The 24,700-nt window shown below is 42.7% G+C and overlaps 1 protein-coding gene across 17 annotated transcripts in view; it reads right to left on the reverse strand.

Annotated features, from left to right (window-relative positions):
* Positions 1-24,700, reverse strand: part of LOC144509131 (activating transcription factor 7-interacting protein 1-like) — a 187,920-nt gene that overhangs the window by 73,685 nt on the left and 89,535 nt on the right. For 12 of the 17 annotated variants that reach the window (XM_078237524.1, XM_078237521.1, XM_078237515.1 and 9 more), the window contains 2 exons: positions 6,797-7,914; positions 4,270-4,320 (listed from right to left, as the gene is read on the reverse strand). In XM_078237524.1, coding sequence (XP_078093650.1) covers positions 4,270-4,320; positions 6,797-7,904 — 1,159 coding nt within the window. In that variant the 5' untranslated portion in view covers positions 7,905-7,914. Of the gene's footprint in view, positions 1-4,269; positions 4,321-6,796; positions 7,915-18,706; positions 18,823-24,700 lie in introns of those variants that run through there. The other 5 variants (XM_078237514.1, XM_078237512.1, XM_078237511.1 and 2 more) reach the window with 3 other exon arrangements.

Here is a 24,700-nt window from a genome sequence, read left to right on the forward strand (position 1 = left end):
GATTGCCACTTCACCAAAACCCGGGAATGGCGGCGATTCGATTCGCGCCCAAAAGCGATTTAAATGCATTTGCATGCATTTAAATTGAATTAACGAACTTTATCAGCATTTCCCTCTTTACCACTGCGTTTGCCAATCCGGAACCGCGACATAATGGACCTGCTGAATAAAAGTCCGAATCGGGCGCTCCAGCTTCTGAAGAGCACGAGGGGGAGTGATGTGGGTGGGTAGTGGGGGGGTGGATAAGGGGGACAGTGATGTCTGTGAGTAGTGGGGGGTGGGGTGGGGTGGATAAGGGGGGCAGTGATGTCTATGGGGGCCATCGCTCCCGCTTTTCGCCCCTGGGCCGCTTTCTCCGCTTTCTGCGGCCCGGGAGCGATCTGACATGGGCGCGCTTTTTCAAATTTTTTTCCAACTGCCCATGCACAGTTCAGAGCTCCGATCGTTTCAGCTGTGCTAAGCCGCGCCCACAGCGCGAATGGGGCTGGAGATGTTTTTTTCAGGCTGAGTGCGTATGGGAGCGCCTGAAAGCAGATCTCCAAGTTGGATCTGCATTACGCCCAGATTCAGCGCTTGGAATGAAAATGGTAAAATCGGGTCCAATGTGTGCTATACCTATCTTGGGGGTACTTAATGCTGTCACTGGGTACAAAGAAGAAAACCATCCCATACTACAGCACTGTTATCTTATTCCCTTGATGAGCATCAAAAAGGGAAAGAAAATAGTAATAGTTTTACCACCATCTTATCCCTATAGTTCTTATAAAAGCATGGCTATCAAAAGTAAGCCCATTTGTAACATTCTGGGCTTTACAAAATTCCAAAGGTCTACATTGATTTTTTTTTTGTCCAATCACTCTGGTTAACTTCACAGTTTATAAAACAAGACAGCTGAGCAAACCAAGTAAACAAGGAGAAGTCACAAAGCTTCCTCCCATTGACAAAAACTCATGAAAATAGAGGTATATATTTATTTAGATTGGATACACATCAGTATAAAAACATAAATGCATCTCAACAACAGAAAGCATCACAAAATTTCACAAGTTTTAAAGATAGGAAGGCCGACAGAATTATAATTATCAACATGCGTCTCAGATGCCCCAAAGTGTACTTCCCTGAATCTCCATAGAGTGCAAACAATGCCTTTATGTAAGAATGTTACTCAAGAAGCCTAAAAGCTCAATTTTCCCCCAGCTAGAGGAGCCAAGAACCAAACAGAATCAATTATTTTGCTTTTTTCCATTTCCCTCAACAAGTTGTCAATGGCTTTAAGGAGGCAATCTGCTTAGACTTGACTAGGTGTTCTCAACTATTATTTTGATGGAAGGGACTATTTTTAACAACAGGTTTTCACTGGCTGAAAATAAGCATTGAAGGTCAGTTTACAGAAAATAAAAAAAGACCACCAACATTTTCATAAAAACCCATTTAAAATAAAGGACATGCTTGTCACCCAAGTCCCCTCAAAGTCCTAATGACATCTGAATGAGCAAATTACATTTCATGACATTTCCACGATTAATAGCACAAATGTGCAAAACCACCCATAAAAAGTGACAATTGCATCAAGTACAAGCACATTTTATGCTCGACATCCAATAAATATTAACACCTCTTCACCGCCTATTGCATGCTAGACCCTATTAAAAAAAAACTCGTTAAAATTGTGGACTTAAGAAATATTCTTGTTTTATTCTAATACTAGCTAGCTGTACTGTAAATTGGGCAGTTTTATATAACTCACCTAGAACATACAAGAAAGTGAGAGCTAACTTGCAGTGATCTGTGAAGTCAATGACACCCAAAGATTAAATTACTCCCAAAAGGTTATTTTAAAATATAACAATGAAGACTTATACTTTATTAATTTTCCTAGCAGGGTTCCAGCCTCGGAACCAGGACATACCATAAAGTTCCATAGGATGAGAACATATTTTTGTATTTTAAATCTTAAAAAAGAAAAGTATTTGATTCTTATGAGCATTTCCTTTCAAAAGTTGGAGCGCCAAAAAGTAACTGTAAAGGGTAACCTGTGGACATGATGCACTCAGATTTCCAGACGGCATTTGACAAGGTGCCACATTAAAAGTTACTACGCAAAGAAAGAGGTCATGGTGTAGGGAGTAACACATCACTAGCATGGATAGAAGCTTGGCTAAAAGAAAACAGTAGACAGAAATCGGTCATTTTCAGGTTGGCAAAATGCAACAAGTGGAATGCCACAGAGATCAGTGCTGGGACCTCAACCTTTAACAATCTATATCAATCACTTGGATCAAGGGACTGAATTAATTTGCTGATGGCACAAAGGAAAGTAAGTTGTGAAGAGGAGGACACAAGGGACCTGCAAAAGGTTATAGATAAGTGAAGCAAATGCGCAAAAAATTGCCAAATTGTGTATAATGTGGGCAAATGTGAACCTATCTACTTTGGCAGGAAGATTAAAAGAGCAGCATTTTATCTAAATGGAGAGACTACAGAGGAATCTGGCTGTCCTGGTACATGAATCACTAAGGTTAGCATGCGTGTACTGCAAGTGATTAGGTAGGCAAATGGAATATTGCCATTTATTGCAAGGGTATGGAATATAAAAGTAGAGGTGTTTTCCTACAGTTGTACAAGGCAATTGTGATACCACATCGAAGAGCATGGTGCACAGTTTGGCCTCCTTATTTAATAAATGACATAATTGCAGTGGAAGCAATTCAGAGAAGGTTCTGATTTGACTGATTTCTGGATGGAGGGATTATCTTATGAGGAAGGGGTGGGCAGGTTGGACCTGTAACCATTGGAGTTTAAAAGAATGAGAGGTGATCTTATTGAAACATCCAAGATCCCTCAGGATCTTGACAGAATGGATGCTGAAAGAGTGTTTCCCCTTGTGGGAGAGACTAGAACCATAGAACAGAATTTAATAAAGAGGTCTCCCAAGTACGAAGGGTGAGGGGAAATATTTTCTCAGGAGTTTTGAGTGTGGGGAACTCTCTTCTCCAGAGAGCAATGGAGGCAGGGACATAGACAAAGGTAGATCGACTAATAAGGGAGCGAAAGGATACCAGTAGCTGGTGGAGCAAGTTCAAGGGGCCAAATGGCCTATCCCTGGCTCTTAAATCATATGATGATTTTTTTTTTAAAATCGCACAAATATTAGGGTACTGACTTAGAAGGGATATGGACTCTGCAGGGTTGCCGATTATGCACCGTACAGCTGATGCGATGCTCAATCACCTGTGAATTGAATGCCAATTTAATTTGCCATTACTATTAGGGTCAAATCTCTTTCAAAGCACTATCCTGATGAGGTCATTAAAACTATTTAAACGTAAAACTAGATACAACCATTGCCTTAATTATTTTTCGCTTTTTGAATTAGGATTCTGTTGGCAATTTATTTGAAGATATACTGATGGAGCAATGGTCAGAAATAAAAGCTGCTTGCATTCAACTGTGGATCCAATTTTTACATTGTGAAGGGCTGAATTTATACACAATGAGCAGGTTACTCAGAACTGTCCTTTACAATCATTTCAGATTCAGTTGTCATCACAAAGTTTTATTCTTAAGGCTGTCTTATTTGTTCTATAAGCACAGATTACTTAGGTTAGACTAGTACCAGAAACCGTCCCAGCAATTTACCTGGGAGACAACTTTATAAAGACCAAGCCCATGTTTTTAAGGGTTGACTTTTCCAAAATCTGTGCCATTGAGAGAAACATCACTTGCCACTTGTGCATTTGGAAAGTATGGGTGTGTGGCGCATTATTTTTTAAACATGCATGGCATGGCTAGCCTTGTGCCTGGCAAAACTCAATCTCGGTGTTGTTGAATGTTCACAATTGCCTACAGACTTGATTATGCCCAATTATTATCTTCCCCAAACTACAAGAAACCTCTCAGTTAAGGAAACCGTTTTGGACCATCAGATACATGCTAAATCACTTTAAAAGACCGCTGAACCTCACCTATGCTTTTAGTTTCAGCAATTAAAATCACAAACACGTAGGGGTGAAATTATTGCCACTGACTACAACATTCTATTTAATAACATCTGGGGGCTTTATTAGAAGGAATGCTATCGATACAGGTTAAAATAGTTCACTGCTACAGAAGTCAGTTGCCTGGACAGCTAAAACAGTAAAGGAGATGGTGTTAAGTGACTAATGCTGGTACTTTTATGGAAAGGAGAATACAGATAAAAGGTATTCAGATGCTATATTATCTTTAATGATCAGTTTTGTGCAACATTTTCTTAAAAAAAATACTTACTTGGTTCTTGCTTTTGTCTTGTATCAGATGCTTGCTCTTTATGATCTGTATCTATGAAGCAGAATACAAAAATAAAGGCCATTGAGTCACTACATTCTTTAACAGTGAAACATCTACTTTGAGGCAGGTATTCTACCTCATTGAAGTGTACAAAATTCTACGGGCTGGACAGAATAGGTGCAGAAAGGGTATTCTCCCTGTTTGGGAGTGGGAAGGGGGGGTCTAGAATCAGGGGACAGTCTCAAAATAAGGGGTAGGCCATTTAGAACTGAGATGAGGAGAAATTTCTTCAGTCAGACAGTGATGAATCTTTGGAATTCTATATTCCAGAGGGTTGTGGAGGTTCAGTCACTGAGTACGTTCAAAGCATATTTCTAGATACGATTGACATCAAAGGATACAGGGATAGCATGGGATGATAGCGTTGCGGTAGATCATCAGCAACAGATAGGGGACAAGTTGCTGTTTTTGTTGTTGCATATGGTTGAGTATTTAACTGAAATCTACTACTATCTTCACCCTTATTGGGTTCCAATGTCTCCAAACTCTTTTACAACATTTACATTTCACATCTTCACAAGCAGTTTCGAGACCAAGTTATGTTTAAAACAAATTTAATTTTCAAAACTTTTTTCACACTGTTGCCTTAAAACTAAATAAGCCAGCATGGGGAATATCACAATTCACTGACTATCGGACTAATGCAAAGGCCTATTATCTCATTTCAGGTCCATTAGTCAAATGAGCAGTGACATACTTGTCATCTCGTCATAGATGGATGTTGCATAATAACAGAACTGTGCTTGAAATAATTCCTAAGTTAGGCTATTGAGTAGCCTTGTGACCAATCCTGTGTGCGCGTGCACCATGTGCATGGTAAGCCGACACACATCGTGACCAGTCGCAACAACAGATGTGGAGTGATCATTAGTCAGGTCACCCTCCCCCGCTATGTTTGATTCTTTCCATCTCATCCACAGAGCTGAAGTTTACTTCTATGGAGACAGGGAACCAAAAAAAAATAAATCACTGCAACAAGAGGAACTGATCTTAGACACTTCTGCAGTCAGGGCGGCCTCACAGCAACTGAATGATCTTAGTCAGATCTTATCCAGAATTTGAAAGAGCATATTTCCCATCCTGAAGCCAGACTGTACATTGTGGGAGGAGTGGGGCTTGTAGTAAGTGGAGCTTGATTGGCAAACCACCCTTTTGCCATTCTGTAACTTCATATTGTGTCACATTCCTTGCCACTCTTCTCCAAGGAACGTGACACAATATGAAGACTAATATGCACTTCCAGAGCTCCTGGTCAAAGTGGTTAGCCAGTATTTTTCAACTGAAACAGCAGCCATCGGCCGCGAGTTGCTCACAGCAAGGCTAATTCTGTCCTCGCTTGTACTTTCCAGCAGGAGCTAAGTGGAGCGGCCGGCTGATCTTTTCCTCCATAACCCAGATCCAAATCAAGCAGTGATTTATGTGCTAAGAGGAGTTCAGATTTTATACTCTGTAGATGGCATTGTGGTCCTCAATTAGGGAAAATTCAGATTAATGTCTTAAAACTGCAGATTAAAAGTTAACCATGTAAAAGCAAGCTGGAGTTGACTGATACCGAAAGGTACAAAGAAAGATCAACCAATCAAGGCTTTTATAAAACTTAGTGCTGCTAATAACATAATAGGGACAGATGAACAAAACAGTGCATTACATATAGCTGAGAAGGGCAAAATCAACAGACAGTAAAAGCACATACACAAAAATCATCAACAGCCTCCTGCTTTATTTCTCCTAACAACATTCGTAGTCAACAGCAAGCACGGGTATGTGCTTATTTTACCAAGTTAACAATCAAATGTAGGCTATAAATTAATTCACAGTTTTATATGTGGCTGGCAACTTGTAAATCTTTCCTTTCCTTCTCCTAGTGGAAGCCTTTCTTTAGTCATCTAGCCCCCACCCTGTGGAAACACCTTGCTTTTGCTATCCCATTCTCCATCTGAAGCGCCACTGTATGTTTCTGTATTAAAGGCGCTATTTCAAATCCGAGTTGCTGTTATTGCCACTATTATCTCACTTTTCAGCCTTTTCTGTTACTCATCATTCCCACTGCTACTGTATCAATGTACGAGTTATCAATACGGTAATCATTTTTAAATGTTTTTGGAACTGATCAAAGGAAAATAACCTAATGTTGAGAAATGGAGTTTGGTTCATCATTTTTACAAACCCTAAAACATTCATATCACCTCTGTTAAGAGTAAAACTGTTTCTATTCTGCCCTAACAATGCACAACCTCAAATACCCACATCTACATGTCACCATCTTTGAAGCCAAATTATGGAGTAGCCACTCAGAACTGAACTGAAACAGTGCAACATTTTTTTTTCCAAAACTCAGGACATTTATAACTGATGAAAGCAGGCCTAACAAGTGAAAGAGCAACCAGACCCATTTAAATCTAGCATCCAATTATATCCAAAATATTTTCAGCCAAAGGCAATGTGGCACGGCACCAAACAAGCATACCTGGAACATCGTTTTTTGGTACCAGCTCTTCATTTTCTGTTTTATTCTCAATTATTGGCTCATCCTCATCTGATAAAACGAGGAATGCTTCCTCTGGCAAGTTGCCATTGCACTCCTCTTTTGTTGGAGAACTGCATGGGGATGTGTCCATCTGTTCTTCCTGCAAGTCTTTTAACGGACTGTCCTTTGGTGCTGGGGAATCCACTACAGGAACAATTCCTTGATTACAGGATAATTCCTTGTCCTTCTCTGGGGCCAATTTCTCCAAAATGGGGATTATTTCTTCAATTTCCAGTTGGTTGTTCTCCGCTGATTTGTTCTCACCTAATTTGTCTTTTGTTGCAATCTCACTTTCAGTCTCTGCACACTCCATTTTAGAGCTTTCACAATCATTTTTCTCCTGCACAGATTCTATGCTACTCGTTATTGCCTCTTCACTAATGTCCAATGAACTTTCGTGGTCTTCCTTTTCTCTCACAGAGGAAGAGGAAGACTGTAACTTAAGGCTACTTTCATCTGGTATTTCCTGACTCCTGCTGTCACCAACAGAAGGTGGTCTTTCCTTATCTGAAAGGCTCTGTGAATCAGAACATGATTTATCTGCAATTAAAGAATCCTGCTTCAACTCAACAGACTCTGATTCCACAGTGTCATCTCTTTTGCTCTCAACATCTGCCAAAATTTGGTTTCCTGTGTTCCCAGTAGAAATCGGTTCATCTTTAGCAACTGGGGCTGTTGAGTCCATCTTTTCATCTTGTGAGGTTAAATCCTTATTTTCATCAAGACATTTTTCAGCAAAGTTTAGTTCAGGTGTTTGTGTGATACTAAGTTCATCAATGGCGTTGCCTTGCAGTTCCTCAGGTCCCAGCCTCACATCATTAATACTATCAATATCAGCATCATCCATGCAGTTAGTATTTAGTGAGGCTTTGTTGTCACAATCTCCGTTTTCATGTCTACCGTTACACAGTTTTGTTTTGGTCTCTTCATTTGCTTTTAAAAGTTCCCCTCTGCTTTTGTAGATAGCCTCTAGCTGCTGTCGGTCACTTGCACGCATCGTTTTTCTGGCTTTGAAGACTTTTTTTGGAAGCTCTTCACTAGTATCCATCTCAGAATTCCTGAAAGAAAGAGAATTAAAAGAACTGTGAGATAAGACTCATCCAGCAAACAAACATCAGGCAATTAAATCAATAACTGCACACCAAATAGTTACTTTTGGCAGGACAAATGAAAATCCCCAGCACACTAGACCTGCCAAGGATAGTGATTTTCCAAAGTATCTTCCTAATATTCGATACATGCTCCACAAACCCACAGTAATCTATGTTTAAATGACAAAAGAATCTCAGTAAAATTATTTTTAAATTACCAAGTTAAAGTCCACGTGATTTAGAACCAATTATTCACAGTTTTAACCTAGTGACCGCTACTGGAATTATATTTTCAACATGTACTGCATACATTTGGGTTAAATCAATACAGATCGCTATGTACTGAAGGCAAATCGGAATTTTCAGGTTGAGCAATATTTATGCATATTTAAATTCACCAAGTTTTATTTCCATGATCAAACTCTTAACATACAATGATCTGATATGAAATCAGAGCAACAAAATGGCTATAAATCACAGTAATAACAAGGTACAGGGTGGCAATGACAAAAAGTAAATACATTTGATTTTCCTTTTTCTGAAGCATGAATTTACATGCTTACTTTAAGGAATGCAAACAGCTACAATTATTTACATTGTGTACATTTAAATTTAAACTGGATATTGGAATGCAGAAACACACCTGTGGCTGCCCCAAGGGGCTGGTGTTCTCTGACTCACTACACTCCTCATGGTTATGGTGCTCCCATGACCATGTTAGATAGGAAACTCTTCTTGCTAGACTGGTTACAATGAAATGGTTTGCTAAGCTAATTCAAAAGCCTTTACGAGTCAGCCAGTTAACGTAGGAGCCGCATGGAAGGCCAGATCAGGTAGGGAGAGCAGGTTCTCTCCCACCAACTTCCAATCGAAGACATTTCAGGTAGTGGCAACAGGCTCTCTTCCACTCCAACCCCACCCCGCAAAAGACATTGGTGATGCTGTTGAGATTTCACAACAATCCCAAAGCTTTCATGATTCTTTTTTCTGGTGCCAGTCCATTGGCTGCCCAAATTTTACAAACCACCATGGTGATATTAACTCATGACCTCTGGGATACTAATAAAGCACTCCTCGTCACAATGGATGTCTCGGCACTCTGCACCAGCATCCCCCATGATGATGGCATTGCTGCAACGGCCTCAGTACTCAACGCCGTCAACTGCCAGTTTCCAGATGCAATTTTACAACTCATCCGCTTCATCCTGGACCACAATGTCTTCACTTTCAACAACCAGTTCTTCATCCAGACACTGAACAGCCATGGGGACCAAATTCGCACCTCAATATGCCAACATCTTCATGCACAGGTTCGAACAAGACTTCTTCACCGCACAGGACCTTCAACCGATGCTATACACTAGATACATCGATGACCTTTTCTTCCTTTGGACTCATGGTGAACAATCACTGAAACAACTATATGATGACATCAACAAGTTCCATCTCACCATCAGACTCACCACAGACTACTCTCCGGAATCGGTTGCATTCTTGGACACACGCATCTCCATTAAGGACGGTCACCTCAGCACCCCACTGTACTGCAAGCCCACGGATAACCTCACGATGCTCCACCTCTCCAGCTGCCACCCTAAACACGTCAAAAGAAGCCATCCCCTATGGACAAGCCCTCCGTATACACAGGATCTGCTCGGATGAGGAGGATCGCAACAGACACTTCCAGACACTGAAAGATGTTCTCATAAGAACAGGATATGGCGCTCGACTCATCGATCAACAGTTCCGACGCACCACAGCGAAAAACCGCACCGACCTCCTCAGAAGACAAACACGGGACACGGTGGACAGAGTACCCTTCGTCGTCCAGTACTTCCACGGAGCGGAGAAGCTACGTCATTTCCTCCGGAGCCTTCAACATGTCATTGATGAAGACGAACATCTCGCCAAGGCCATCCTCACACCCCCACTTCTTGCCTTTAAACAACCGCACAACCTCACACAGACCATTGTCTGCAGCAAACTACCCAGCCTTCTGGAGAACAGTGACCACGACACCACACAACCCTGCCACAGCAACCTCTGCAAGACGTGCCGGATCATTGACACGGATGCCATCATCTCACGTGAGAACACCATCTACCAGGTACACGGTACCTACTCTTGCAACTCGGCCAACATTGTCTACCTGATACGCTGCAGGAAAGGATGTCCCGAGGCATGGTACATTGGGGAAACTATGCAGACGCTACAACTACGGATGAATGAACACCGCTCGACAGTCACCAGGCAAGACTGTTCTCTTCCTGTGGGGGAGCACTTCAGCCATCACGGGCATTCGGTCTCTGATCTTCGGGTAAGCATTCTCCAAGGCGGCCTTCATGACACACGACAGCGCAGAGTCGCTGAGCAGAAACTGATAGCCAAGTTCCGCACACGAGGACAGCCTAAACCGGGATCTTGGGTTCATGTCACACTATCGGTAACCCCCACAGTTTGCCTCCTGGACTTGCAGAATCTCACTGACTGTCCTGTCTGGAGACAATACACATTTCTTTAACCTGTGCCTAATGCTCCCTCCACTCATATTGTCTGTATCTTTAAGACTTGATTAGCTGTAAAGATTCGCATTCTAATCAGTATTCTGTAACTTGATTTTGTGTCTCTGTGCCCTGTTTGAGAGCAGATATCCACTCCATCTGACGAAGGAGCAGGGCTCCGAAAGCTAATGGCATTTGCTACCAAATAAACCTGTTGGACTTTAACCTGGTGTTGTTAAAACTCTTACTATACTAATAAAGCACCATAACCAATGACTACCTTACCTTGGGCTACACTGCTGATTAATTAAATGTTTCAGTACAATTAATTTCAGACTATGCAAAATATTCTTGATGACAATTTCAGATTTACAGACTGTCTGATTACTTTCCTTTTCGACTCACTTCCTGCTGTGCGTGCACAAAATTCAAATATTATTAGAAGGACGTTCAAGTAGGGAGGAAAAAAGGCAATTTCAATTTTGAATGTTAGGGCAGCACGGTGACATAGTGGAGTTTGCACATTCTCCCCGTGTTTGTGTGGGTTTCCTCTGGGTGCTCCGGTTTCCTCTCAGTCCAAAGATGCGCAAGTTAGGTGAATTAGCCATTCTAAATTGCCCCTTAGTGTCCCAAGGTGTGTTGGTTAGCCATGGGAAATGTGTGGGGTTACAAGGAAGGGGCCTGGGTAAGATACTCTTGTCAGAGAGTTGATGCAGAGTCACATGTAGGCCAGAACAGATAAGAACAGCAGATTTCTTTCTCTAAAAGGACATTAGTGAACCAGATGGGTTTTTCTGACAATCGACAATGGTTTCATGGTCATCAGTAGATTCTTAATTCCAGATTTCTTTTAATTGAATTCAGATTCCACCATCTGCCATGGTGGGATTCGAACCTGGGTCCTCAGAACATTAGCAGAGTTAGCGATAATACCACTAGGCCATCACCTCTTAGGCATTGTAGGGATTCTATGCTTGTATCAATCCTCCCCCAACTTTAAATATCTCAAAACCCGCAGAAGATTTTCACTACTCTTCTCCCCCCACCTTTATCACATCACTTTGCAACCTAACACAATTTGCCCCTTTTGAGCCTTGATCTTTGTTATATATTCATACTCAAAATCATCTTCATGAGCTGCGTGCCATCACTTCCATTGCTGCAATATTCTTCCTATAATGTGCAAAGTTTTCACAGTAGCCCAACTGTGATCAAACTAAGTTTTACATAGATTCACCAATACAACTCAACGAGAGCAGATTATAGGAAACTCTATGAATCTTTTGCAGTGCTTGATACCATTGATATCCCGTTCACCAGCTCTGGTACCGTTCAGTCAAACTCAAACATCCGCCAAATAAAGAACATAGGAAACAAAATAGAGACAACCCAAATTAATCGGCCTTGCATCTAGTAGACTCCCAGTTCAAACCAATCTGGACTTGCACTAGAAATCATTGTCATCCATTTTAAGACAGACATCTAAAGCAGGGATACCTGGCCAGCAGGACTGGATGTGGCCAACTGTAACAGGATTCAATTCCCTGCTGATTCATCAGTTCCAACCTGTTCCAATTCATGTTTTATCTACTTCATTCTGTAATTTACGAGCAGACATCTCAGGTCATTATAGATGGTGAAGAAGTAGGATAATATTTCGCCATTATATCCTTTTTAGCGACAGAGCCCATGTCACAAAATAAGTACTGCCTTTCACAAGTGGTTAGCACTTGCATAATTTCATTGTTGCAGCTGAGTAGTTCATGAATGGCTCAGACCTTGTCCGGTGAGCAACTGAGACTTATATTCTGGGATTGATCCCTGGTCTGTAGCCAAAAAAAGTGAAGTAGCACTTCATATTCTCTGCCCAAAGGAAAGGCTGTGCTTGCTGACATTGCAACTGCAGAGGGCATATGTGCAGCTGTAGTGCTTGTAATGTCACTGCCAGCAATGCCTGCACCAAAAATGGGAAAACTTAAATTCAGAACAGAACACTGTTTGCTATCTTCTGCTCGCTGCCCCAACCCCTCACCGTCTTACTTGCCACCCCTACGCCTTTACTACCCTTCTCCTAAGCCCTTGTTCACAGCTCCTTCAAAACCACAACCTCTACCCCAGAAGAAAACAGATGCAAAGGGACACTACCAACTGCAAGTTTCCCTCCAAACCACACACCATCTTGACTTGGGACTAAAATTGCTGTTCCTTCATCATCATGGGATCAAAATCCTGGAACTCCTTTCCCAGCAGCACTGTGGGTGTACCTACACCAGTTTGAGGTGCTAGTTAGGTGCACTGGCCATGCTAAATTCTCCCTCGGTGTACCTGAACAGGGGCCGGAGTGTGGCGACTAGGGGATTTTCACAGTAACTTCATTGCAGTGTTAATGTAAGCCTACTTCACGAATAAATAAACTTTAAACTTATTAAAAAATGGTGACTCAAAGGTATGGTCTCAGAATGACCATGGAGCATCATTTTGCTACTACCACCAGTATTTGTGCAAAAAATCAGGTTTTCCATTTCTATTTCTCATTCAAATGTCTGCAATTTTGAAGTTAATTATTTCATTGGATATAATTCAAAAATATATTATTTTTGTTAGTTGTACATATAACTAGGGGCAAATTAAGTGCATCTGCTCAACAGGTTCTCTGAATTTGCTCTGTGGTTTTAACACAAATGGCAGAATAGATGGAATCATATCAGCTTTTTCAATCTTCTCCACCATTCAATCCACCACCTGATCCTATTATGAACATTCTGTTGAAACTCTAACAGTAGAGTCCTAAACATACAAACTTATCTTTTCCACTTTTATTTAACAGTTCCATGATTGACATTTCTTCACTGGTTGCTTATTATTTTCCAATTCTTGCACTCTGTTGTTGATTATCACTCAAATTAATTAAGCAATGCGAGATGAATTGACGGAAATCTCAGCCTGTAATAACTGAAGCGTAGAGAGGAAGTAGCATAATGGTGTTCATGGTCCGGGATGTTGTTGGAGTAAAAATTAAGACTGTGACCTTTGGAAACTAATGCGTACGTGACTGCAGGACCGGCTGCGCCCAGCACTCATCTTGTGGTTAACAAAGAACATCCTGTTAGTGTATAAAAAAACTCCAGGACAGACAAACAAAAAACAGACTTTGAGGTCCAGATGGGTCAGAAAAAGCGGAACCGAAACAATAAGTTCCCCTTTGGTTAACGGTTGTTTTTGAAGGAATGTGATTGGAAGCTAATTGTTGCTAGGGGAGCCCAATTGGCTAAATACATGTAACCACCCGAAGCTAATGACGAGATAACCGCTGATGTCTGTATGATTAAAGTGTATAAAAAACGGCTAGTCGCCGCTCCAAATTGAGGTGGTGACTGCGTGCACTGCGGAGTGCCCAGCGCTTCTCCCAAAGCTTTGTCCAATAAACTGCATGTTGAATCTTTAAGTCTGACTCCGAATGGTGATTTCCCACAACACATTGGCGTAGTCGGCAGGATCTCACTGCTGGTGAGTTGATCAGTTGGTCTCGATTGGCGAACTGGAGTAGAGATTATTGAACTGTGGGAGTCAGACTGAGCCAACGATGCAGTTAAAAATGGGTGAAAATTAGGGGAATTTACGGGACTGTCAGATAGGAACAGGGATTGATTGCTTGTGCTGATCGACTAAGGACAAGGAAGTGCCTGTCTCAAACGCGCAGCCTTAGATGGGCTGTTAGGAGGGGAAATCCCCCATGCGAAGGTCGGGACCATGAAGCGGGCATAGAGGCACAAAGGCACTTAGGATCGTGAAGCACAAGTAGTAGAGGTCTTTTTAGTATCAAACTCTGTAGTGGTGAACAAACGCAGAGCTTGCCATCTGCTTGCATAAAGTTGTGTAATTTTGGTAGTCTGTCAGTTAAGTTGTAAAGCAGTGCAGTAAGGAACTGATCACCCTGACCTAGAGCCGGACTCCGCTGGAGGAAACACGTTGCTAAGTAATCATGACCGGTGGAGGAAACGCGTTGCTGAGAAGGTAATCGTGGCCGTGAGTATAAACAGAAACGGTGGAGGAAACACGTTACTGAAAGGGTAATCGTGGCCGTTTAAAGAAACCCCAGTGAGGGAACGTAGAAGCCTGCAAGATGGCAGGTAAAGAAATTAAGTGGGGATCTGCAGGTTCCCTTGTTGATAAATGTATGACAGACACCCGTTGATTAAGAAGATGCACAAGATGGCTGGGATGTTTCTCAGACCTTAGAACAACAGAGAAAGTGGGTAGATGGGGAAAAGAAAGACAAAACAAAAAAGGCAGGGGTATTATTAATACATCAATTAGCTGGACTAATTGGACAAGTAGCCGCTTCCACTAAAAAGTGGAATGAAGACAAGGACAAAATTAAGAAATTAGAATCTAGGGTAAGGGAATTAGAAAAAAGGAATCAATTATTAGAAGGGAATCAATGGGGAGGGGAAACTGTCTTTTTGCCCCCTTGTGAGACAATACAACAGGAATGCTCAGGGCAAGCAAACCCAGGTCGTGGCGATCAAGCCTTCATCCAGGCTTTCAAGGATGGGTTCTCCAGCGCTCACCAAACCATCTTAAGAATGGGAGTGATCATGTCCCAGGATTATGACGAAATGGTGGAATGGGCTCGCGGCGTACACGGAGGGGGAGAGGAGAAATCTCAGATGAAAATAAAACAGGAAAGAGTAGCCACCTACGGTAGAGGGAGTGGAACCAAGCCCAAACTGACCTGTCACAATTGTGGCCCAACAAGGGCACTTTGCAAAGGAGTGCCGGGTCCCAAGGAAAGGAAATAAATCTGGAAACAGTGGGAGACATTGTAATTATTGTAATAAGAATGGGCACACGGAGGCAGTTTGTTGGGACAAACATGGGAGACCCCAGCCCCGATCCGTGTCCACAGCAGAATCAGAGAAACTAAGGAACCTCCGAGGTCAGCAAGACTGACAGCCTGCAGCCCCCATTCATAAGGGTAAGAAGGAGGGAAGGATCTATGTGTCTGCACTGGTAGGGGGCAGGCAATGAGAGATTCTGGTGGACACAGGAGCATCCATATCTGTCACAGACCTTCCCTTACCCACAATAAGTAGGATGATTTATCGAACAGGGATAGGAGGGAACAAAACACCCGCCACCTGAGCGAGACCACGTTAGTAGAAATAAATAATTTGTATATACCTATGAGATTCTATAGAACATAGAACAGTACAGCACAGAACAGGCCCTTCAGCCCACGATGTTGTGCCGAGCTTTATCTGAAACCAAGATCAAGCTATCCCACTCCCTATCATCCTGGTGTGCTCCATGTGCCTATCCAATAACCGCTTAAATGTTCCTAGTGTCTGACTCCACTATCACTGCAGGCAGTCCATTCCACACCCCAACCACTCTCTGCGTAAAGAACCTACCTCTGATATCCTTCCTATATCTCCCACCACGAACCCTATAGTTATGCCCCCTTGTAATAGCTCCATCCACCCGAGGAAATAGTATTTGAACGTTCACTCTATCTATCCCCTTCATCATTTTATAAACCTCTATTAAGTCTCCCCTCAGCCTCCTCCGCTCCAGAGAGAACAGCCCCAGCTCCCGCAACCTTTCCTCATAAGACCTACCCTCCAAACCAGGCAGCATCCTGGTAAACCTCCTCTGCACTCTTTCCAGCGCTTCCACATCCTTCTTATAGTGAGATGACCAGAACTGCACACAATATTCCAAATGTGGTCTCACCAAGCTCCTGTACAGTTGCAGCATAACCCCACGGCTCTTAAACTCCAACCCCCTGTTAATAAAAGCTAACACACAATAGGCCTTCTTCACAGCTCTATCCACTTGAGTGGCAACCTTTAGAGATCTGTGGATATGAACCCCAAGATCTCTCTGTTCCTCCACAGTCTTCAGAACCCTACCTTTGACCCTGTAATCCACATTTAAATTAGTCCTACCAAAATGAATCACCTCACATTTATCAGGGTTAAACTCCATTTGCCATTTTTCAGCCCAGCTTTGCATCCTATCTATGTCTCTTTGCAGCCTACAACAGCCCTCCACCTCATCCACTACTCCACCAATCTTGGTGTCATCAGCAAATTTACTGATCCACCCTTCAGCCCCCTCCTCTAAGTCATTAATAATATGTATGTAAAAATAACGAGGGTACAATAATGGGAAACGATTTAATGAAAGAGTATGAAATTTTGATTGACTGCGGGAAGGGAGAGCTAACCTGGCCAAAACGGGATGGCCGGAAAACCAGAAGGAAAGACTCACGAGTCACCTCGAGACCATCAAGGTGGCCACAGCCACCACCAGGGATTGGCGACTAGAAACAAAGGGGTTTTAGAGCCATCTGTGCCTCCGTCCCCGGAGTATGGGCCGAAACAAAATTAGACACTGACCTAACCAAAATTGATCCGATAAAGGTGCCTGGACCGGAGCATAAGCCCCACCGACAGTACCCGATAAAACCGGAAGCAAAGGCAGCTGTAGTAGAAATAGTTAAAGGGTTAGTGGAGAAAGGAATCCTGAGGGAAACTACGAGTACCACTAACTCCCCTACCTGGCCAGTGAGCAAACCCGACGGAAGTTACAGACTCACAATAGACTACACTGCACTCAATAAAGTCACGCCCAAATTGCACCCCATTGTAGCAAGCCCCTCGACAATCCTGAATGGATTGTCACCGGAGCATAAAATCTTTACTGTATTGGATATAGCCAACAGATTCTGGTCCCTACCCTTGGATCCCGAATCCCAAGAAAAATTTGCATTTACAGTGGGAGACAAACAGTACATTTGGACTCGCCTACCGCAGGGATTCCACAATAGCCCCGCCATCTTTCATCGAGTAATGAGTGACATCCTGAAAAGGGTAGAACTACCAAAGGATAGCACGATTCTACAATATGTGGATGATATATTAATAGCCTCAGAATCCAAGTCAGGACATCAGGGAGCACTAGATCTAGTGTTGAATGTACTGAAAACCGCAGGGTTAAAGGTGAGCCCCAAAAAGGCATAACTCAGTAAAGCACAAGTCCTGTACCTAGGACACAATATCACAAGGGCTTAAAGAGATGCCAACAGACCAAAAAAAGGCGGTATAACAAATGCCGTGGCCAGTCACCGTAAGAGGAGTCAGGAAGGTGCTGGGACTGTTTAATTATAGCCGAAGTTTTATCCCGGAATTCACAAAATTGGCAGAGCCTATACAGAGGCTAGTTAAAGGAGAAAAGCCAGCTTTAAACTCCATAGAATGGGGACCTGAGCAAGACCTATACTAAGTTAAAGGCAGAACTGATATCAGCCCCCAGACTGGGACTACCAGGTTCCAATAAAGATTTCCACGTATACTGTCCAGAATGCAAACAAAACACCCTCTTAGAACTACACCATGTACTCTCACATGTGGGACGAGAGGCCATGGCAACTAGTATAGGAAAAGAATGGTGGTGGAAAGGGATGGGGAGGGACATGTCACACATCAGTGACAATGTCGGGCTAAGAGCGCAATACAACCCCGGTCGACCCATAAAAACTAAGATGGGGCACGAGCTCCGACCAAAGGGGCCCTGGGAACATCTGCAAATAGATTTCACAGGGCCATTACCACAATCCCACGGTAAAACCTATTGTTTGGTTATCATAGACCAGTTTACCAGGTGGGTAGAAGCGTTCCCTACCAGAAATTGTACTGCTACCACGGTGGCTAGAATATTGGCGGAGGAGGTAATCCCTAGATGGGGAATACCCATACAAATCGATTCGGACCAAGGGACGCACTTCACCGGAAAGGTGGTAAAAACAGTGTGCCAACTGATGGGAATAAAACAAAAATTCCACATCCCCTACCACCCGCAAGAGTTCTGGAATGGTGGAACGCATGAACCGAACCCTTAAGAATGCCCTGGCCAAGGCCATGCAAGCATCAGGAAAAACATGGACAGAAGTATTACTTGTTATATGAATGAAGTTACGAGCCACGACAAACCGGACAACCGGATTAACCCCTTATGAACTAATGACAGGAAGGGCGATGCAATTACCAGAAAACATCACAACAGGTGGGGCCGATGTAGGCCCACTAAAAGACAAAATTAAACAGTATGATTTGGAACTAAGCGCCCAACTAAAAGGGATGCGTAAATTAGTAAGAGACAATCAGGAAGAAAGAGACGCACAGAGAGAGAGAGCTTGAAATGCTCCCTGACGTCCCGATGGCGGGACGTCACGCCACGGGTAAAAACATTACCTGAAAAACCGGGGTTTGGACCAAAATGGAATGGCCCATATGAGGTCATAATCAGTGGAGACACCTGTGCCTGTCTGGACATAAGAGGGAAAGGTGTATGGAAACATTGGACCCAGCTGAAATTGTACAAAGAAATTAATGAGTAACTTGCGATTCACGATTAATCAATAAAATAACCAGAATGCTTTTCCCGAAACAGGTGACAACTACAAGCAAGTTTAATTAAAGCGTTCGGGTTGGTGATATAGCCTTTGGGACGTTGTTAATATAGAGAAATAAGATAATTTTGTTTGTAGCATCCGCTTTGATACTTGCCTGTTGCGAACATTAATATGTAATTGTGTTAATATCTGAGCGACCCCATCAATAAACAGGAAGACCCTCTTGTTGATTGTTGGTCTGATGGCAGCCACCCTTACAGTACAAGGACGGCCAATCCAGAGGAAACGAAGCCTGGGGATTGGGTTAACTAATAGGTATTTGCATTCTAATACCTTCTTGTATATGTCTTACTTGTATGCATTACGAACAAATTTAAGTAAGTGCTGGGTCTGCTCACACATATCCACACATAAAGGAGGGATCCCCCTGTTTCCCATCCCCTTGTCCACACAGGAAACTATAGAATGGATACTACACCAAAACGGGACCACCGAGGATGGGACGAAAGGGGGGGGGGGGTCCACTAATGTGGGTAACTTTGAGCATAATGTTGCTACATATACAGGCCCGTTGGAAAAAGGCGGATGTAATATGACCCGTACTGAGCAAGATTTCCAGCCTAATTATAACCGGTCAAACTCCCCACCCCATTTCATTGTTCTGAACAATTTAAATGGTATGTTTCACCAGAAATGGGGCGAAACAAATGGGTCACAGCAATTGTCCCCAAGCACTCAACCTCACCAAGGGGCTCCAAATGGAGAACCTAACGGTTAATTGTACTAAACAGATTAAACCATACCCAATGCCAGCAGCCAATACGATTGCAATGGAAATGACAGACTATTGCACCTACATCCCTGATTCCTTCAAAAATATAACAAGCCTGGCTAACCACATTAGAGAGACAGCCGATAAAGATCAGAACAGAGGGGCAGAAATTCAATCATTACAACCCCTCCCCCCTTGTTGGGGGCCGTTTGGTAACATATTTGGAAATTGGGGAGGAATGATAGTACACCTTGGAATCATTATCTTGGTTGTGTTGGTCATTTTGTGTACTCTCAAATGTCTATGTAATATGATGACTTGAACTATGCCAGGAGCCAGTGTGGCCACTGAAGGAGAACCTCTAATGGGAACACGCGAAGACAGCAACGACGAAGGGAAGGACGAGATGGAAGATTACCTGTAAACTTGTAACCTGAGTGTTACGGGTCAGGCATGCGCACAGAACATCACAGAAGACAAATACCCGAAAGGCTGTGGTATTAATTGCCAGACCAGCGATACAGGAACTTTGCTATTGTTGGTCAATCTGATTATTAATGCATAATCATGACCAAAAGGGGGGATTGTTGGAGTAAAAATTAAGACTGTGACTTTTGGAAACTAATGCGTACGTGACTGCAGGACGGCTGCGCCCAACACTCATCTTGTGGTTAACAAAGAACATCCTGTTAGTGTATAAAAACCTCCAGGACAGACAAAAAAAACAGACTTTGAGGTCCAGATGGTCAGCTTAGCTTAAGAAAAAGTAGAACCGAAACATTAAGTTCCCCTTTTGTTAACGGTTGTTTTTGAAGGAATGTGATTGGAAGCTAACTGTTGCTAGGGGAGCCCAATTGGCTAAATACATGTAACCACCCAAAGCTAATGACAAGATAACCGCTGACGTCTGTATGATTAAAGTGTATAAAAAACAGCTAGTCGCCGCTCCAAATTGAGAAGGTGACTGCGTGCACTGCAGAGTGCCCAGCGCTTCTCCCAAAGCTTTGTCCAATAAACTGCACGTTGAATCTTTAAGTCTGACTCCAAGTGGTGATTTCCCACAAGAAAGTTTTGCTTCTACTCCAGTTTGATGGGTTCGGAGGTAGTTGTCAGGTCCGATGAGTGATCTGCAGGTTCTGCCACATGTGAGGCATGTGTTGCTTGGAGAGTCAATTTGAGAAGTTGTTTGATGGCTTCTGCACTCTGTTGCTCTGATCACTGCAGTCAGGTGACCTTGTGCAGTTTTAAATCCTGACACCATTTTCTCTTTGGAAATGGATGTGTGTGTGGTTTACATTCTCACAACCCTGTCTCATCAACTGTTCAAAAACTCGTTTGGTGAGTAGCCACATTCTTCAAGACTCTCTTCAAATGTGCAAGGAATTTATCAGCTGCTCCTGTACTGGCACGAGCCACTTCACCAGTGACTATATTGTGCCGATTGGAAAGCCTCATGAAATGTTTGGACCATTCACAACTAGCATGGAAATATGCTGACTGGATGCTCACCCTGCTCATTCTCTAAACTTTCATACAAAATTTTGGCTTTTGCTTGGATGACCATCAAAATAAGAGGTGCCTGACACTGGTTTTGGTCTTCGATCCAGAGTGCCAAGAGTCTATGTTCTCTCATTATGATGCTTCAAGTCCAACTCATACCAGCAACTGAAGCTTCAACACTTTGTTCCTACCAACATAGGTGGTAGCCCAACCACTCTACCAATATCGATTGTTAACTTCTGGCCTTGGGATGTTTTAAAAACTCCAACTTCTCTGCTTGGATTATAGTTTTACTTGTTTCCTTAACAGCAGCAGACCCACTACCATCACCTGTGGGCATTTCTAATTGTTGGTCAAGAATGATTCTAAGGGATTGCAGCACTAAATTGCATCTGAAACAATCTCAAAGGACTTTAAAATGGCCTCTCTGCCTTTTAGCAAATGTCTCTCATTGTCATTAAAGTGGCCTCTCTGCATCACCTACTGCAGAGGCAAAGGTCAGACTTGGGTCTCCAAATTAATAAAATTAGAGTCAGTGCAGGCACTGCATCCTGTATCTTTCACCCAATTAAGCCCTGAAGCAAGCAATGTTACCTTTGCACTGTGCAGTAGCAATACCTTTGAGACTTTAAAATGGCCTTTCTGCTTCACCCGATGTAAAGCTCCACAGTGGGCACACCTGGGGCTCCAAAATTAAAATCAACATGCAGAGTCAAGGAATGGGCCTATTCTGCACAGAAATGAACACCTCGACCTTCAACTTCTCCTTTGGGGGAAAAGAAAATCCTGTTCATCCATAGGACTCTAAAATCGGCCTCGCAGGTAGAGGAGGTGGTTAAGAAGGCGTATGGTGTGTTGGCCTTTATCAATTGAGGGATTGAGTTTACGAGTCCGGGGATAATGATGCAGCTATATAAGACCCTCGTCAGACCCCACTTGGAGTACTGTGCTCAGTTCTGGTCGCCTCATTACAGGAAGGATGTGGAAATGATTGAAAGGGTGCAGAGGAGATTTACAAGGATGTTGCCTGGATTGAGTGGCATGCCTTATGAGGATAGGCTGAGGGAGCTCGGTCTTTTCTCCTTGGAGAGACGTAGGATGAGAGGAGACCTAATAGAGGTGTATAAGATGTTGAGAGGCATAGATCGGGTGGACTCTCAGAGGCTTTTTCCCAGGGTGGAAATGGCTGCTACGAGAGGACACAGGTTTAAGGTGCTGGGGGGTAGGGGAAATGTTAGGGGGAAGTTTTTCACACAGAGGGTCGTGGGCGAGGGGAATCGGCTGCTGTCAGTGGTGGTGGAGGCAAACTCAATAGGGACTTTTAACAGACTCCTGGATGAGTACATGGGACTTAATAGGATGGAGGGTTATAGGTAGGCCTAGAAGGTAGGGATATGTTCGACACAACTTGTGGGGCCGAAGGGCCTGTTTGTGCTGTAGTTTTTCTATGTGCTGTAGTTTTTCTATGATTTTCTATGTTTCATTTGGCTATTCTTGGAAAAGTCTGCAACGAAATTCGTGAATCTTTAGAGTTCAACCAAACTCCTCGCACTCGATTCTGAATGGTGCACGTGAGGTTACATGACCCAGATGTCCGCGATGTCACAAAACGACAAATGAAATTATGCAAAATGGTGACACAAAATGTTGCGAAAGGGTGACAAGGAATTCAAAATGTTGATGTGCAGCAATGCGAAACCACAAAATCGATGCAAAAATGACAGATTGGAACTGAAGACAAATTGGGGACTCCTGCCTTAAAAACTACAAGACTTTAAAACAAAATTATTTAAAGCGGGATTCTGAAGAAGAGTCATACTGACTTGAAACATTAACAGTTTCTCTCCACAGATGCTGCCAGTTCGGCCGAGTTCATCCAGCATTTTGTTTTTATTACTGTTGAAAATTAGCTGGTATATTAAGGTTTTGTTAAATCATTGCGCAGATTTTTCATTTGAAAGTGATCTACTAGACAAAAGAGAAATTATTTCTCCCTCTACTCCCCTTTTCCCTCCAAAATAGCCACTGAATAAATAACATGTTGCACAAGGTTGTATATATAAAGCCCACCAATTAAAATAAATAATAAAACCATTTTGAGACACAACAGAATGGTGCAAACAAAAAGTGGTCTGCCCAAATAAGTTCAATGCTTGCTTGTGCTGCCTGGCTCAATAAGAAATCTGCTTGAATTTCTGATGTTTTCTGTTAGTTCCTACAACACTAAAATGCTTTTTTTTAAAAAAGGAGACATCTACAATCTAGACACAACCTCCCGCTTGATGAGCCTAGCTATCTTCTAAAATACAAACATACGAATCAGGTGGCGACTATTTGAGCCTGCTTCACCATTCAATAAGATTATGGCCAATGAGGTTGCTGCCTCAACTCCACACTCCCTGGTGTCAAGAATCTAAAGCTGCCTTCAAATATACATCGACCCTGCCTCCACTGCTCTCTAGGGAAGAGTATTCAAAAGATTCACAACCGGAGAGGAAAAGTTTCTTCTCATCTCAGTTTTAACAGGAAGCCCCTTATTTTTAAACTTGACCTGATGAATGTTGGGTCAGCTATGACCCTATTGAATGGTGGACCAGGCTCGAGGGGCCAAACAGCCCATTCCTGTTCCTATTTTTTCTAGTCCATCAAGACCTGGGGACTTGTCAGCTTCTAGTTCCGATTAACTTTCTCAGTACCCTTTTCCTGGTGATTATAATTGTTTTCAGTTCCTCCCAGACTTTTATCTCCTACTTCAAAATTATTTCTGGGATGTTGCTTGTATTTTGTACAGAGGGCAGGTACAAAACATTCGTTCAATTCATCCGCCATTTCCTTACTTCCTATTAACTCCCAGACTCTCGAGGATCCATGCTCACTGCAGTTACTCTTTTCCTCTTTAAACAGCTGTAGAAACTGTTTCTATATTTCTAGCTATCTTTCTTTACTATGCTAATTTCGTGCTCATTTTTTGCCTTTTTATATTCTGTCCAATCTTCTGACCTGCCGCTTATCTTTGTAGAATTACATGCTTTTTCTTTCAATTTGATACTATTTTTTTAGTTCAGCTACAGAATGTGATCCCTTAGTCTTTCTTTCTCAGTGGAATGCATCTTTTCTGAGTATAAAAGTGTCTGCCTCTGCGTCTCAAAACCTATCCCAGTTCACTTTTAGACAACTCAGTCTTCACGTCCTCATAATTGCCCTTATTTAAGTTTATAAAACAGGTATTATGAAAACTATACTTAGCTTGTTGGGGAGCGGTGATTGGGAAACTTCAACTCTTGACAGACCTTGGACTTTCTGCACATGCACAGACAGGGTGCAGGCTGCACACGCGCAGTTTTGTTATTTAGAAGTTCTCGGGCCCAGGACAAGTCCAACAAGCTTGCTCGTAAGAGAGTAAAAAAAGGGGGAAATGGTGTAAAAGCAAAGTCTGGTGGCCAGATGCAGAATGCCATTGGTGCTAAGTGTTTTTTAAAAAAATTCTTTAATGGGATTCGGGTGTGACTGGTTAGGCCAGCAGTTATTGTCCATCTCGAACTGCCCTCAAAGTGGTGGTGC

The sequence above is a fragment of the Mustelus asterias genome, chromosome 21 (assembly GCF_964213995.1).
Source record: "Mustelus asterias chromosome 21, sMusAst1.hap1.1, whole genome shotgun sequence".
NCBI lineage: Eukaryota > Metazoa > Chordata > Chondrichthyes > Carcharhiniformes > Triakidae > Mustelus > Mustelus asterias.